This window comes from Cynoglossus semilaevis, chromosome Z (assembly GCF_000523025.1).
Source record: "Cynoglossus semilaevis isolate Cse_v1.0 chromosome Z, Cse_v1.0, whole genome shotgun sequence".
Classification (NCBI taxonomy): domain Eukaryota; kingdom Metazoa; phylum Chordata; class Actinopteri; order Pleuronectiformes; family Cynoglossidae; genus Cynoglossus; species Cynoglossus semilaevis.
In genome coordinates, this window is record NC_024328.1 from 3,949,820 (window position 1) to 3,964,075 (window position 14,256).

At 37.8% G+C, this 14,256-nt stretch overlaps 1 protein-coding gene across 5 annotated transcripts in view; it reads left to right on the plus strand.

The window, feature by feature from the left end:
* LOC103397520 (proprotein convertase subtilisin/kexin type 5) overlaps window positions 1–14,256 on the plus strand; it is an 87,311-nt gene that overhangs the window by 20,222 nt on the left and 52,833 nt on the right. For all 5 annotated transcript variants that reach the window (XM_017043095.2, XM_008335811.3, XM_008335812.3 and 2 more), the window contains exons 6-10: window positions 554–642; window positions 987–1,159; window positions 5,909–6,121; window positions 6,782–6,882; window positions 13,788–13,891. In XM_017043095.2, the coding sequence (XP_016898584.1) occupies window positions 554–642; window positions 987–1,159; window positions 5,909–6,121; window positions 6,782–6,882; window positions 13,788–13,891 (680 nt within the window). The remainder of the gene's footprint in view (window positions 1–553; window positions 643–986; window positions 1,160–5,908; window positions 6,122–6,781; window positions 6,883–13,787; window positions 13,892–14,256) is intronic.

Here is a 14,256-nt window from a genome sequence, read left to right on the forward strand (position 1 = left end):
GATGCAGATGTTCTCTGCAGGAGGTGCATGCATGTGTGAGTGTTCTGATCCTAAAAGAGGAGGTGAACGACGCAAACACACTCGGGTTTGTTTACGCTGGTCTCTGGCCTGAGCGAATTGTCGCTATAAAGAATGTTATCCTGGTGTGGGTCTGTGTGTCCCTGTCTATCAGTCGACACAAAAGAACTCTACACTATACACTTGTTGCCATAGAATCAGAAATGTAACATCACCGTTTCTGTCAAGCCATGTTAAAAAAAGGTGGTATCTGTAGTAAAAACCACATTCATTCCTTTTAAACTTAAACACTTCATTTAGGGATTGCCACATGAGGAATGCACATCTGTATACATGTTTATGTAAGTGTGTTTACGTGTTCCTGTTCTGCACTATTTATCCCATAGTTTCCATGAGCTGTTCTGCTTTTGTATACTCGTGCCTGACTTGATCTTGTCCATGAGATGTTCTCAAGCCAGACACAGGCACACGTTGCGTGTGTGTGTGTGTGTTTAGATCTGTGTGACATGCTCTTCATATTATCTCTTTGCCTTAGACATGGAACACGATGTGCGGGTGAAGTGGCAGCAGCCGCAAACAACTCCCATTGCATTGTGGGAATTGCCTACAATGCCAGGATAGGAGGTGAGCTGATTGTCTAATGTATTTGTGTCAGTGGAATAGAAACCTGAAAACACTTTACATTCAAAATGTTTAGCTGGTTTGATTAAAAATAAATTAAATGCAAAACATACATTCTGTAGATACAGACCCATGCAGACAGGCAAACACAAAAAATAAAGTTAATCCATTGACAATAAACCTAAATGTAAATTATGTGTGATTTTTTGTATAAATTACTAAATATATATGTGTTTGTGTGTAAATATGTATGCGCTTGTGTATTTGCTAAGGTGTATGTGTAGCTGTGTGTGTCCAGTCTCTGATACATCTTTGATAACAGACTGTTGATTATACTCGTGTGCCAGGTGTTCGGATGTTGGATGGAGATGTAACAGACATGGTGGAGGCAAAGTCTTTGAGCCTCCAGCCGCAGCACATTGACATCTACAGTGCCAGCTGGGGACCTGATGATGATGGGAAGACTGTGGATGGACCGGCATCACTGGCCAGACAGGCCTTTGAAAACGGCATCCGCATGGTGAGCATGTGCTCATGTATACATACAAATTTGAATGTGTTACAAAAAATTAAAAAATGCTGTGTTTATAGATAAGTACAATTCATTTAAGTCAAAGTGAAATGAAGATGAGATTGAGGTTTGGTCAGAGTGGGAGCTAAAGCTTTGTTCTGCTTAAGCGCTAAGCTGACTGCAGCTCTATATTTCAAGACAACTGCATAATCAGACTGTCCATTGTGCCTCCACTTTATATAGTAAAAGAAAAGGATATATTTCCCAGATAGGTGTTTTTATTCCCATTGTGCAGCTCTCATCTAACAACATAATGAAATATAAACAAATCATGTCTGTGTAGGTACAAGGGGTCGAGTGCTGCTTAGCACTTGGTGTTATCAACCAGTCTCAAATTAATAACACAAATCAGTCTCGTTAAAGTTATCTTTAATTGTTACAGTATATTATCCTACTAATATAGCAATAATGTATTACTTGAAGTATTACACATATACTACAATCAATAGTACTCAATAACAATTAAATATCTGAAGGATTTTTGGAGTTCTTGGCAAATTGGGTGGCTTCAATGAATAAAGTAACAACACAGACAAACACAGTTTACAAAAATAATCAAATTTATTAATACAACACTGTCAAGGTAATGACGGCGATTGAACTCATGAACTCATGAACAATGATCACAACAACAAAACAAGGTGTGTGTGTGTGTAGGTGTGTGTGCTTGTGTACACGAGTGGTCGTGTAAGAGAGAGAAAGAGAGAGCTAGTGGGCTAAGTTTAGTTTAGTTTAGCTTAGCTAGTGATGTGTCGTTCGCGAGTGATTCGTTCAAAATGAACGAATCTTTCATATGACCCGTGACTCCCGAGTCATATGAAAGATTCGTGACTCGTGACTACCGAGTCATATCACCTGGATCAAAATGTTCAATGTCCTGCGCAAGCAGATCAATTTAACGTATACAAGGTTCACGGGCTGCCTTTCTATGTGACCTCCTTGATCTTTCTGAATATTCACTGTCTGTACTATTTACTGATTGTTCATGGTGCTCTCTACGTCTATGGTCCAGTTCATCCGCTGATGAATCAGGGATGTCATAAGACACCGTCTTGGGTGTGCCAAGGGATTTGGCTCTGGACGAGTGTGGTATGGCTCCAGCCTGGCTATCTGATAGAGTCATTTTGTAGCGGTCTAGGATGATATGGTGGGCTGTCTGGTTATGCCCAAGATGATTTTCAGTATCTTCATCGGAATAGTTTTCCTGTTCTGAATTTTTCTCTGGCAGTGGAGGAGAATGGGCAGGTATTGCTTTGGCGTGTTGGTTTTCACGGCACTTACGGACGACTGGATCTTCCGCATGTACTTTATAACTTATTCTGACTTCTTGCAGTTTGCGAGTAGATTCTGAGAGGGACTCATTCATTAGCTGGAGTTCTCTTTTTAGTTTGTGGTTTGCATGGGCCAAATCCTCCAGGTTAATGATCAGCTTGTCAACCTCTCTGTCAACCTCTCTGCGTAGGGTCAAGTTCTCTAAATGTGCTTGTCTGAAATGAAGCAGAAATAACTTACCCAATGCTCCCTGTTTACTGTCGCATTGGGATCCCTCATACGCTCTAACGTGTCATTAATGTTAGCCTTGCATTGTGCTTGGCTCATATCGGTAATATCTGCTCTGGCAGAGCTAGAGCACACGATTAGGTCTGCCACAACAGCAAAAAGGAACACGTCTTTGCGGTAAGAGGTACGCAGAGATTTAATTATTAACAGTTAAGTTTAATAATTTGTTAAAATAAAAACTAATCTCCTAGATCTAATAAAATTAGGTTGAAAGTATTATGTGATATGGTTATCACTACTATTAACCGTCTGAACACACCTTAAAACAAACCTTGCAGTTACTAAGCAAACTGATAATTTGTCTATTGTTGAAACAAATAAGAAAAAGACGCTACTAGTGCATTTATCACCGAGGGCAATGGTGTCTAGAAAAGCTTAGTCTTCTGAGACGAGCAGGTTTCTCTTTTCAACAGGGGTCCTACGGAGCGAAAGTCCTGAGCAGAGAGACTGAAATTGGGGCTGACCCTCCAATTTAAAGGTTGCGGAGGTTACTGACAGTGACGTATGTGGATTCACCGGAAGCAGTAGAATTTTGGGAGTTAGAGTCCTTAAAAGAACTGTGGCAGTACCTACATCTGAAGATGGAGAAAGTGAGCTTTGCCACTAACACTAATGCTTAGGATTTTTACTTTTTGCATATTTAAGAGTGGAAGATGAAAGTCTGTCTTGTTTTAAAATCATCACTTTAGTGTCCCAACCCAAATATTTTATTCACTTTAAAGCTGATTAAATAGTCTGTAAATTTAGTTTAAAGTTTATTTTTGACTCGTGGGAATGAGGATTAGACAGGACGAGATACAAACAAACACACACTCTTGAGGATGATGTGTGTTTCATCCTCTTGTGTTCTGACCCCAACATTGTCTTTGAATGATTGTACATGTGAAGTACCCAGTGGACACCAGTTTATTAGCATATATTTATTGCATATTCATGGCTTATTTTGCAAAAATAAAAGCTGCTCTTGCTGCTGCTGGGTTTTTGGCTGTGTCGAGTGGAAAAGTTGTAACGTGGTTAACTAAGGTGAAGCCAATAACTGGTCCAAACTTGTACCCGAACACATACCTGTGTGCATACATCTTCACATTTAGAAAGTTTGCTACGTCTGGCTTTGTGCCATCTGACTAATCAGTTGCGGCATCATTTGCGGAGAAATGAGCTGCCTTCTCTACTGACAGGCCTGCCTTTTAGATGACATAGGAATGGTAGAAATTTGCTCCACTGCTGGAGTGTATTTATGGTGGCGTGACGTCCAGTTGTTTGTAAGTGCAGCTGAGTGATATGCCTGTGAAGAAAACATGTACCTGTGACAGTCTGAAGAGAGTTTATCTGGAGAAGCTGAGGTGTAAACAGCTCTACTGACAGCTGTGGAGAGGGTTACAATGGGGTCTTGTCTGTGTGTGAAATACATAGTTGTTTACTGATGTGTGACTTTTTTTTTTCGCCTCTTAGCGGTACATCATAGGCTAAAAAGTATTTATTTTATTTACAACCTGCTGTTGATGTTAATAAAACACCTATTGTTAGGATAAATAAGTCATAATTCAAGTGCAGACACCAAAAAGCATGGGTTCATTTTTCTGTTCACCTAATTTTAACCTAAATCTTACGCAATTATCTTTTTGATTTGACAGAGTGAATATTCAACTTTGTTGGATGAGCTTACATACACTTAACACCGAATAAATCAGGAATTTTAGGGTTAGACTACAGAAATAACTCGCAGGCAAAAGGAAAATGAAAAGCAGCCGGTTAAAAGCCAACTAAACCATCTTTGGTCTGCACAGAGGTTGTGTGCTTATCACGTTTACACAAAAGGCCAGGAAGTTACACATTTGAATAATTTCCTCCTTAAACAGGCGGTTTATGCATGGTGTTACCATTTCCTCACCTCTCTTTCTCTGTCTTATTGCGTCCTGTCCTTTGAAGAGCTCAGCTCTTCTCTCCTCTGTTATGTTTGCTCCTTTCTGATTAGACATTCAGTCACAGAGTTATCGCCACTTGACAGAAACCCTTTTTTTTCAAGGAACTGTATTCTATCTTTTATTCCTGTAGATCCCTGTGTACAGCGTATATATTATACTGCTCACTGTAGTTTCAAGTCAATTCTTCACATAGATGTTCTGCTGTCTCCTGGCTGAACCTTGCCGTCATAACTCATTCTCTTATCATCACTTTACTAACTTCTTGGTGTCCAGATGATGGTAAAGATCGGTCTCAGGTCTGCCAATTGTAGGACTACAAAAGTGTTTTTATTTTGAGGTAATATTAATATTCTTGTGAGAATATGAAAGAAGATGGAGTTGACTACAACATTTAACAGGGAAGGATAAAATTACCTCTAAGCTAAAATGTATATTTATTGCATATTATTTTCTTCCATGAGTGCTGTTGTCCTTAACTTCCTGAAGGGAACTCCCAACAGATCAAATAAAGATCTGTCTATCTATCTATCTATCCTTCTGTCTTTTTCTGTCCATCCATACATCCTATTAATTACTCCTTTATTACATTATGAATTGAAATGTTGGGACATTAATATGAAGTGACATAAATTATTTTCTCTCCACCTGTTCTTTTAACAAAAGTTTAAAACCCTGGGCTTTTTTAGATTCCATCTAGTTTTAGAACAATGAATATAACTGATTAATGTTTAAATAGTATTAAGGAATGTTTTGTCCTCACATATGTATGAGTATGATTATACACATTTACATGTGTATAATGTAATTTCATTTACTTTTCTATTATTCTGGTGATTGAAGATGCCATTAATTCATTTAATGTTGTTATGATATGAAGAGAGAAAGACCCTCCCTTTTTAATGTAAATAATAAATTAACACTGGTGTTGAAAGGGTACACATCAACACATTTTCTGTCCAGGCAGACAGTACAATTTTGAAGACTCAGACATGTCAATACTGACACTGTAAAAATAGACCTGCCAGCCTTTCAGCTGTTATTATTATTTTGGTATGATTTCATCTTCACAGAGCATGTACTCATCTCCAAAACTTGTTTTACATGTTACTTTTTCTGTAAAACAAACAAATCCAAGACCTTCAGGCAGTCATTGTTTTTTCTTGAACTAAAGCAATTATTCTGATTTTTTTCTTAATGCATCTGCATTAAACAGGGAAGGAAAGGCCGTGGCTCCATCTTCGTCTGGGCCTCAGGCAATGGTGGTCGCAGCAGAGACCACTGTTCCTGTGATGGCTACACCAACTCCATCTACACCATATCTATCTCCAGTACAGCTGAGAGTGGACGGAAGCCCTGGTATCTGGAGGAATGTTCTTCCACCCTCACCACCACCTACAGCAGTGGGGAGAACTACGACAGAAAAATCGTAAGAATTGATTAGAGTGTGAGTGATATAGTGAGTGAGCGAGTGTGTGTGTGTGTGTGTGTGTGTGCGCACGCGCACGCGCACACTCGTTTACATAATCTATTATCTGTTTTTAGTCCAGTCCTTTAATGACGGCTCACACAGGAACTTGGCTGAGCTTTTCTTCACTCTCTGATCTAATCTGTTTGTCATTCAAACTGACTTAAGTCAACATGCAAAGCCCTTCAACTACACTTTTTTTCTACAACTTTTTACCTTTTAATCTTTGCCCTTTGCTTGTCCATGGACTTTTTTTTGCAAGAAAGTTGTGGACCGATTAAGTTTAAGTCAAAGTGTCAGATACTGTATCTCCTATGAGGCACTGTATCAAAGTGTATCAAAGGTGGAATGTGAAGTTTGTTACTAAAGCTTCCTGATCCTCACGACTTCAGTCACTCTTCTGCTGACTTTTTTTTCTTCTACACATTCACTTCTTTCTCAAGCTCTTTCAAATACTTTCTGTTTTTTTTCCTTGAACATTTTTTTCCTTTTTTCAGTTATTTGATGGTAAACCATATTCCTTTAGTCTTTTTGCCCTGTATTTCTTTGCTATTACTTTTGAATTATATCCAAAATTCTTTAATCTCCTCCTGTCTGTCTCCTCTTCTCATCCTCCTACAGATCACAACAGACTTAAGACACCGGTGCACAGACAGTCACACAGGGACATCAGCCTCTGCTCCCATGGCTGCTGCAATTATCGCCCTGGCCCTGGAGGCTAAGTAAGATCCATTTAACCTTGTCTCTTCATTTCATTCCTTCAACCAATTATTTTCCACCACCTCTTCAAAGGCCCAGAAGTTGGCAGAAGTTCACTGCTGAAATGTTTTTAAATAAAATATTGAGCAGGGTGTTATATCAAACTTTGTTGTATTTGGGGACTTGTCCCCTGTGGATGTGCATTTTATTTGTGTTGTCGCTGTGTGTGGTTACACACACAGAGTGGCTGTGTGGCTGATTTGGCGCTGATTTTGTAAGAAAATATATATCATCTCAACATCTCAGACATTCTCGTCAGGGTTCGTTAGGAATCTCAGACCTTTAACTCTCTTGATGGTCAATGACTTTCTGACGAACAGCACAAGACAGAATAGTTATTTTAATGCCACAGGGACTCCTGTACCTGTCTACCCTTTTTTAGGACTTAATCATCAGATGTAACAACCTGTCATTAACAAACAAGGTAATGCCAATTAAAAATACTGTAATATTTTTTATCTATTATCAGAAATGTGTTTTATTTTCTTAACATGCCACGTTCATAGCCAGTGGTGCGTAGTACATTAACCCTAGATGTGTGTAAGCAGCTCTACTGATAATTTAGTACTTATATTGCTTGATATACTGTATTTTTCAGGATAGTAGTTTCTGATTTTGTTTTTTTAACAAAATTATTTGTAAATATTAAAATTCAAATGTAGTTCAAACATTCATTCTCTATAACATTTAATATTTATCTCTGTAAAGTAACAATGTAATTTACACAAAGTTGTGTATTTTATTTATTGAATGAAGTGAAGGTTGCAGCAGGGGTTCCTTTACTAAACCTGATGACTTTTCAATCAGTACTGATCGAAATATGTCCTTGTGTACAGTCTTAATGTAATAGACTAGAAACCCTAACAAAGTGAATATTTTTAATGTTTGTTTGTTTTCTGTGATGTGGAGGGTGGCACAAAGGGAAGAGCAGAACATCCAGAAAATTAGCTGATCTGTTCTGCTTTGTATAGGTTCAGAACTTTCTTCACATTTCTAGCCTTTGAAAAATCAGAATGATTACATGTCCATGTAAATGTGTTATGCACATTGGTACACGTGGTTCTACGTAATTGAAGGTAAAAATTATTTCCTTGTAACTATTAAATACGTTGTTTGTATGTGTTAGGACATGGCCTCTGCTTTATGAAAGTTGTCATCATGAGTTTAAAGCCAACCCAGAGTTTGCATGTCACCTGTTTGCATGTTTCATTTTTGCCTAAATGCAAAAACTTGCTATGCAAAATAGGTAAAATGTCATCTTCTCTGGTATTTACTGGCCTTGAGTGATGACTGAAAGAATCATTTGTTTGCTACAGGCCTTTCTCTGATGCACCCTTTAGATGTCTATTATATTGTATCATTCAACGTGTTGTTCTTAGACGTCTTAGAAACGTAATATTAGATAGAACACCACATACACCTGACTAAAATATTTACACTTTTGATATTATAATAAAAAGTCTCAAAGTTAGATGTATATTTTACTATATTTTACTTTTACTACAGAAAAGGGGAAGAATATTTACAGTAAATATTGATCAAGCTCTGCATCGATATCTATATGTTACTACCTTTTTGGTGTTCAGTTGCTCAAAATACAATGACATGAGCAATGCAACATGAACTGCTGACAAATAAAAGGAGGACTATAAGTAGACCTATGCTGAATCAAATAATATAACTACAATATTAACTTTTTTTCCATTTTGTTAAACTTGAAAACAGTTCATTTTATTATACTCATCTGCACACAAGAGGAGCTGCTCATTAAAGTAGCTTTGACACACTGACTTGATCTACAACTACATTTCCCTTGAGTGCAGTGTTAAACTTGAGTTCAGCCATGACTCGACTTGACTCTGGCCAGTTTTGGGTTTCAAAAGAGTTTGAAATTTGTCTGAACGTTTTTGCCCTTGGCAACCAAAAAGAGAAAAAAAAGAAAAAACATTTTTCCTATGTCCTGTCTTGCCCTTATGCCTAAAGCCTTAGTTGATTTTGTGTAAAGCACTGCAGACTGTCGCCTTCCATTAATTGGAACCAGCTGTGGAGGCAGAGTGAATCTGAATCAGGTTTGTTCCCATCGTCACAAGCAGAGCAGCTAAGTTGATTTAGGCCACTTCATTTAACCTGGATAATCCAAATCCTTCCTATAGGAAACACTCCCAGTTTCCAGCTAGTGCCAGACAAATAGGCTTCTTCTACACACTAGTTCTTGTCTGCCCGTGTTCTTCTCCTCTGATCTGTTGTGCACGCCATGTCCCCACCACAGTCACGATTGGTCAAAGAGACGCTCTTAATGTCCCTCTGTCCGTTCATTTAATTTCTCACATGGATAACTGTGTGTGCGTGTCCACATAGGAAGTAAGAAGGCAGGATCAAAGGGGAAACAGTTTAGACAAATGGTGTTCTGCTGATCATATCTGCTCTTATCTGGTGAAGGAAATTGAGCAAACATTCTGTGATAAACATGTCAAGATGCCAATCTGCTAGACTTCACTCAAAGCCTCTGTTGTGAGGCCCTTCCCCTTGATGCCTGAAAACTGCCCCCACCCTTGTTTGCTTATATGTTCCTTCAAGTTTAGGATGTGAAAAGTCAGCATATGATTTATCTCTTAACGTGCTGCATTCCTACATCACATCTTTACAGCTTAAGGGACTGTTATTGCCTTTCCCTTTTCTCATGTCTTTTTAAGCAAAGAAATCTAATATCAAATGTCTGCCAACACAGAAAGATGAGGCTTCAGAGAGAAAATTTAAAAAGGATTGGCAATAATTCAGCAAATATACCCTCCCCCATAGGATCCTCGTCTTCTGGGGGTTTCAGATATCAAGGCAGGACATTTCAAGGAAAAAGAAGTCTTGTCTGGTATAAATTTCATGCATGTTTAACATATTTTATAATATTTATGCAGATACGTTTGCCTATTTTACATCGCTGGGTGGAGGGTGAAGTCGGGTTAGAAAGTAAACTTTCCCACTTCTTTCTCTTCCACTTGTCCAGTGCATTTCACCTTGAGAGCAACCTTGCCTCTTATGAGTTATCTCCCAGAGTAACCTGTAATTACCACAGAAACATAGTGTACATTAGTGGGACGCACTGCTGGTTTTCCATGGTGCGTTAGCTCCTCCATTAATTAGTATTGGCTTGTTTATGGAAAGGCTGTCATGGCTTAGATAATGATCCCAAAGACTGTTAATTAATGACCATGAAATGTTTATGAGGCCATAATTACACACCGACAGTGAAGCCCATTAATATTGATCCAAGCATCACTTATTCCGTCTTGCCATGGCTCTGTTATCTGTGCAACCATCCTTGAAAATGTCATTTTACTCCATATGTTAGTTAGAGCTACTCTGAACTGTCGAGATTTGTGAATTTTTAACAGCAACATCTGCAGGAAGTTGTGTTGTTTATGTATTGGGGAATGTGACATTTAGGATTTTTGGTTTGCTTGTTTGCTTGCTATGTTTTTAAGTGATGTAAAGGGAAGTATGTATTTCTTTCCATTAGTGCACTGTTGTTTGATATAATTATCTAATCATGTTACTCTCTAGACACAATTTCCACAAAATATTAGTGAATTTGCAGCTGTACTTCAACAATATCACAACAAATCTAAAATACACGCAGTTCTAAATTTAACTTTAAAATGCAGAGGAAACACTTAAACAGCTATATTACAATTGGAACTGCTGCCATATACTGGGGCCTTTTTACCATCATGCATCTCTGGACATTGCAAAAGAAAGAAATAATACAAGCAGAGGGCTTTATCACTGCAGATTTATTCAATTCTATGGTTTATACGGAAACTTCACATACTTTACACATGGCTGTAGTTAGTGTTTTCATCTGATAATCTGACACTACTACGAATAGTACAATAGTTTCAGTATACAAAATCATGTTGTGTTTGTCTTCATCAGAGTCTTCACTCCTTATAATGTGCTCAAAATATTAGGTTTTATTGACAAATGTAGAGATTTCACTGGTTTCCTCTGGTGAGCAAGGGAGACTTGTTGATAGAGTGCTGCATCTGACTAGCATATGAGATGGAAGGGAATCCCAGGAAACTTGGTAACCCACTTTCTTCCTGGTTTTTCCCTCCTTAGTGTAGTGTGTGGACATCAAAGGTGCGAGGGCACATGGCTGCCATCTCCTGATGGATCTCACGTGAGATTTGAGGAATAAACGGAAAACTGGCATCTGTGTCCATCTGCTCCCCCCTTTAATTTATTCGGTAGATTTACATCTACTAATTATGAGTAATATCTTGACTTGCCCCTGATTTAAACACACACACATATTATGGCATGCCGTTCAGAAAATTAAACTTTAAATATATATACAGAAAGTCTGAATATATATACAAAAAGTCTGAATATATACAAAAATCCTGAATATATATATATGCAGAAAGTCTGAATATATACACAAAAATCCTGAATATATATACAAAAATATGAAGCGTATTTGACCACACTGTCCGTACTGGTGCCCAGCTACGGCTGCTTCCACTGACCAGGCGGCACAGGAGATCCCCATAAAACAGCCCCTGCATATGTCATGGTTATAGTTGTAACCCAAGTATTACAAAAGAAAACAGTGAATGCTGTGTAATAGAAAATGTAATGAATACGTTAAAGAGAATAAGAACAGATTACAGTCATAAAATCGTTAACGATCTAAGCTCACTGAATCACTGGGGGATTCAGAGTAATGTAATGATAATTTAAGGGTGATAAAAAAATGTTATAAGTATTTATAACAAATTATAACCATTTTTATCACCCTTAAATTATCATTATGTTACTCTGAATCCCCCAGTGATTCAGTGAGCTTAGATCGTTTTATCACTGTAATCTGTTCTTATTCGAATACGAAAACGTATATAATAACGTATTTATTACTTTCTGTGTATATATTTACGATTTTTGTATATATATTCAGACTTTCTGTATATATATTCAGGAGTTTTGTATATATATTCAAACTTTTTGTATATATATTCAGGGTTTTTGTATATATATTCAGGCATTCTGTATATATATTTAGACTTTCTGTATATATATTCAGGATTTTTGTGTATATATTCAAACTTTTTGTATATATATTCAGGGTTTTTGTATATATATTCAGGCATTCTGTATATATATTTAGACTTTCTGTATATATATTCAGGATTTTTGTGTATATATTCAAACTTTTTGTATATATATTCAGGGTTTTTGTATATATATTCAGGCTTTCTGTATATATATTTGGACTTTCTGTATATATATTCAGACTTTTATATATATATTCAGACTTTCTGTATATATATTCAAAGATTAATTTCCTGAACAGCATGCCATAATATACAGTGGTATGAAAAAGTATCTGAACCTTTTGGAATTTGTCACATTTCTGCATAAAATCACCATCAAATGTGATCTGATCTTTGTCAAAATCACACAGATGAAAAAACAGTGTCTGCTTTAACTAAAACCACCCAAACATTTATAGGTTTTCATATTTTAATGAGGATAGCATGCAAACAATGACAGAAGGGGGAGGAATAAGTAACTGAACCATCACATTTAATATTTTGTGGCCCCCCCTTTGGCAGCAATAACTTCAACCAGACGCTTCCTGTAGCTGCAGATCAGTCTGGCACATCGATCAGGACTAATCTTGGCCCATTCTTCTTTACAAAACTGCTGTAGTTCAGTCAGATTCCTGGGATGTTTGGCATGAATCGCTGTCTTGAGGTCATGCCACAGCATCTCAATGGGGTTCAAGTCTGGACTTTGACTTGGCCACTCCAGAACGTGTATTTTGTTCTTCTGAAACCATTCTGAAGTTGATTTACTTCTGTGTTTTGGATCATTGTCTTGTTGCAGCATCCATCCTCTTTTTAGCTTCAGCTGTCTGACAGACGGCCTCCGGTTTTCCTGCAAAACATCCTGATAAACTTTTGAATTCATTTTTCCATTAATGATTGCAAGTTGTCCAGGCCCTGAGGCAGCAAAACAGCCCCAAACCATGATGCACCCTCCACCATGCTTCACGGTGGGGATGAGGTGTTTATGTTGGTGAGCTGTTCCATTTTTCCTCCACACATGACGTTGTGTGTTCCTCCCAAACAATTCAACGTTGGTTTCATCAGTCCACAAAATATTTTGCCAAAACTTCTGTGGAGTGTCCAAGTGCCTTTTTGCGAACATTAAACGACCAACAATGTTTTTTTTAGACAGCAGTGGCTTTCTCCGTGGAGTCCTCCCATGAACACCATTCTTGGCCATTGTTTTACATATAGTTGATGTGTGCACAGAGACATTGGACTGTGCCAGTGATTTCTGTAACTCTTTAGCAGACACTCTAGGGTTCTTTTTTACCTCTCTGAGTATTCTGCGCTGAACTCTTGGCGTCATCTTTGGTGGACAGCCACTCCTTGGGAGAGAAGCAACAGTGCCAAACTCTCTCCATTTGTAGACAACTTCTCTGACTGTCGATTGATGAACATCCAGACTTTTAGAGATGGTTTTGTATCCTTTCCCAGCTTTATACAAATCAACAATTCTTGATCGCAGGTCTTCAGACAGCTCTTTTGAGCGAACCATGGTGCACATCAGACAATGCTTCTCATGAAGACAATTCTTACCAGGTGTGCGTTTTATAGTGGGCAGGGCAGCTTTAAGCCACTCATCAGTGATTGGGCACACACTTGACTTAAATTGTTTGGTAAAAAATGGTTTCAATTGCTCTTTAAGTCTCCTTGGTTTTATACTAAACATAATAGTGAACATACTGTAAAACCATGAATAACAAGTATAAAAATATTGTAGAATTTAATTTTGTTTTGTTATTTTTGTCTCTTGCTAGCCCTCTTCTGTCATGGAGAGATGTTCAGCACATCATTGTTAAGACTTCTAGAGCTGGACATCTCAGTGCACCTGACTGGAAGTCCAATGCTGCTGGTTACAATGGTCTGTACACACACTCACTCACTCACACACAATATTTTGCTGCTAAATATGTGTATGTGTTAAGAGTCAAAACACTAAACCCAGAGTGTAAACTGTAGTCTAATAACCTTGCATTTCACTAATATTTTAGACTGGGAGACTGCCATAACCAACAAATGCAGGAGGATAAAAATAAAAATAAAATCAACTCGAGGACAACCAGTCCTCTTGGAACAAGAGCATGAATTAAAATGATTCACAAGTATTTATACAAACAAACAAATATATTACAAGTAGCTGGCTGGTGTTGTGTGATCACTGTGTTGATCACTGTTTTGGTGTGTGTGCGTGCGCGCGTGTGTGCGCAGGAACTAAAGAGAAACAGA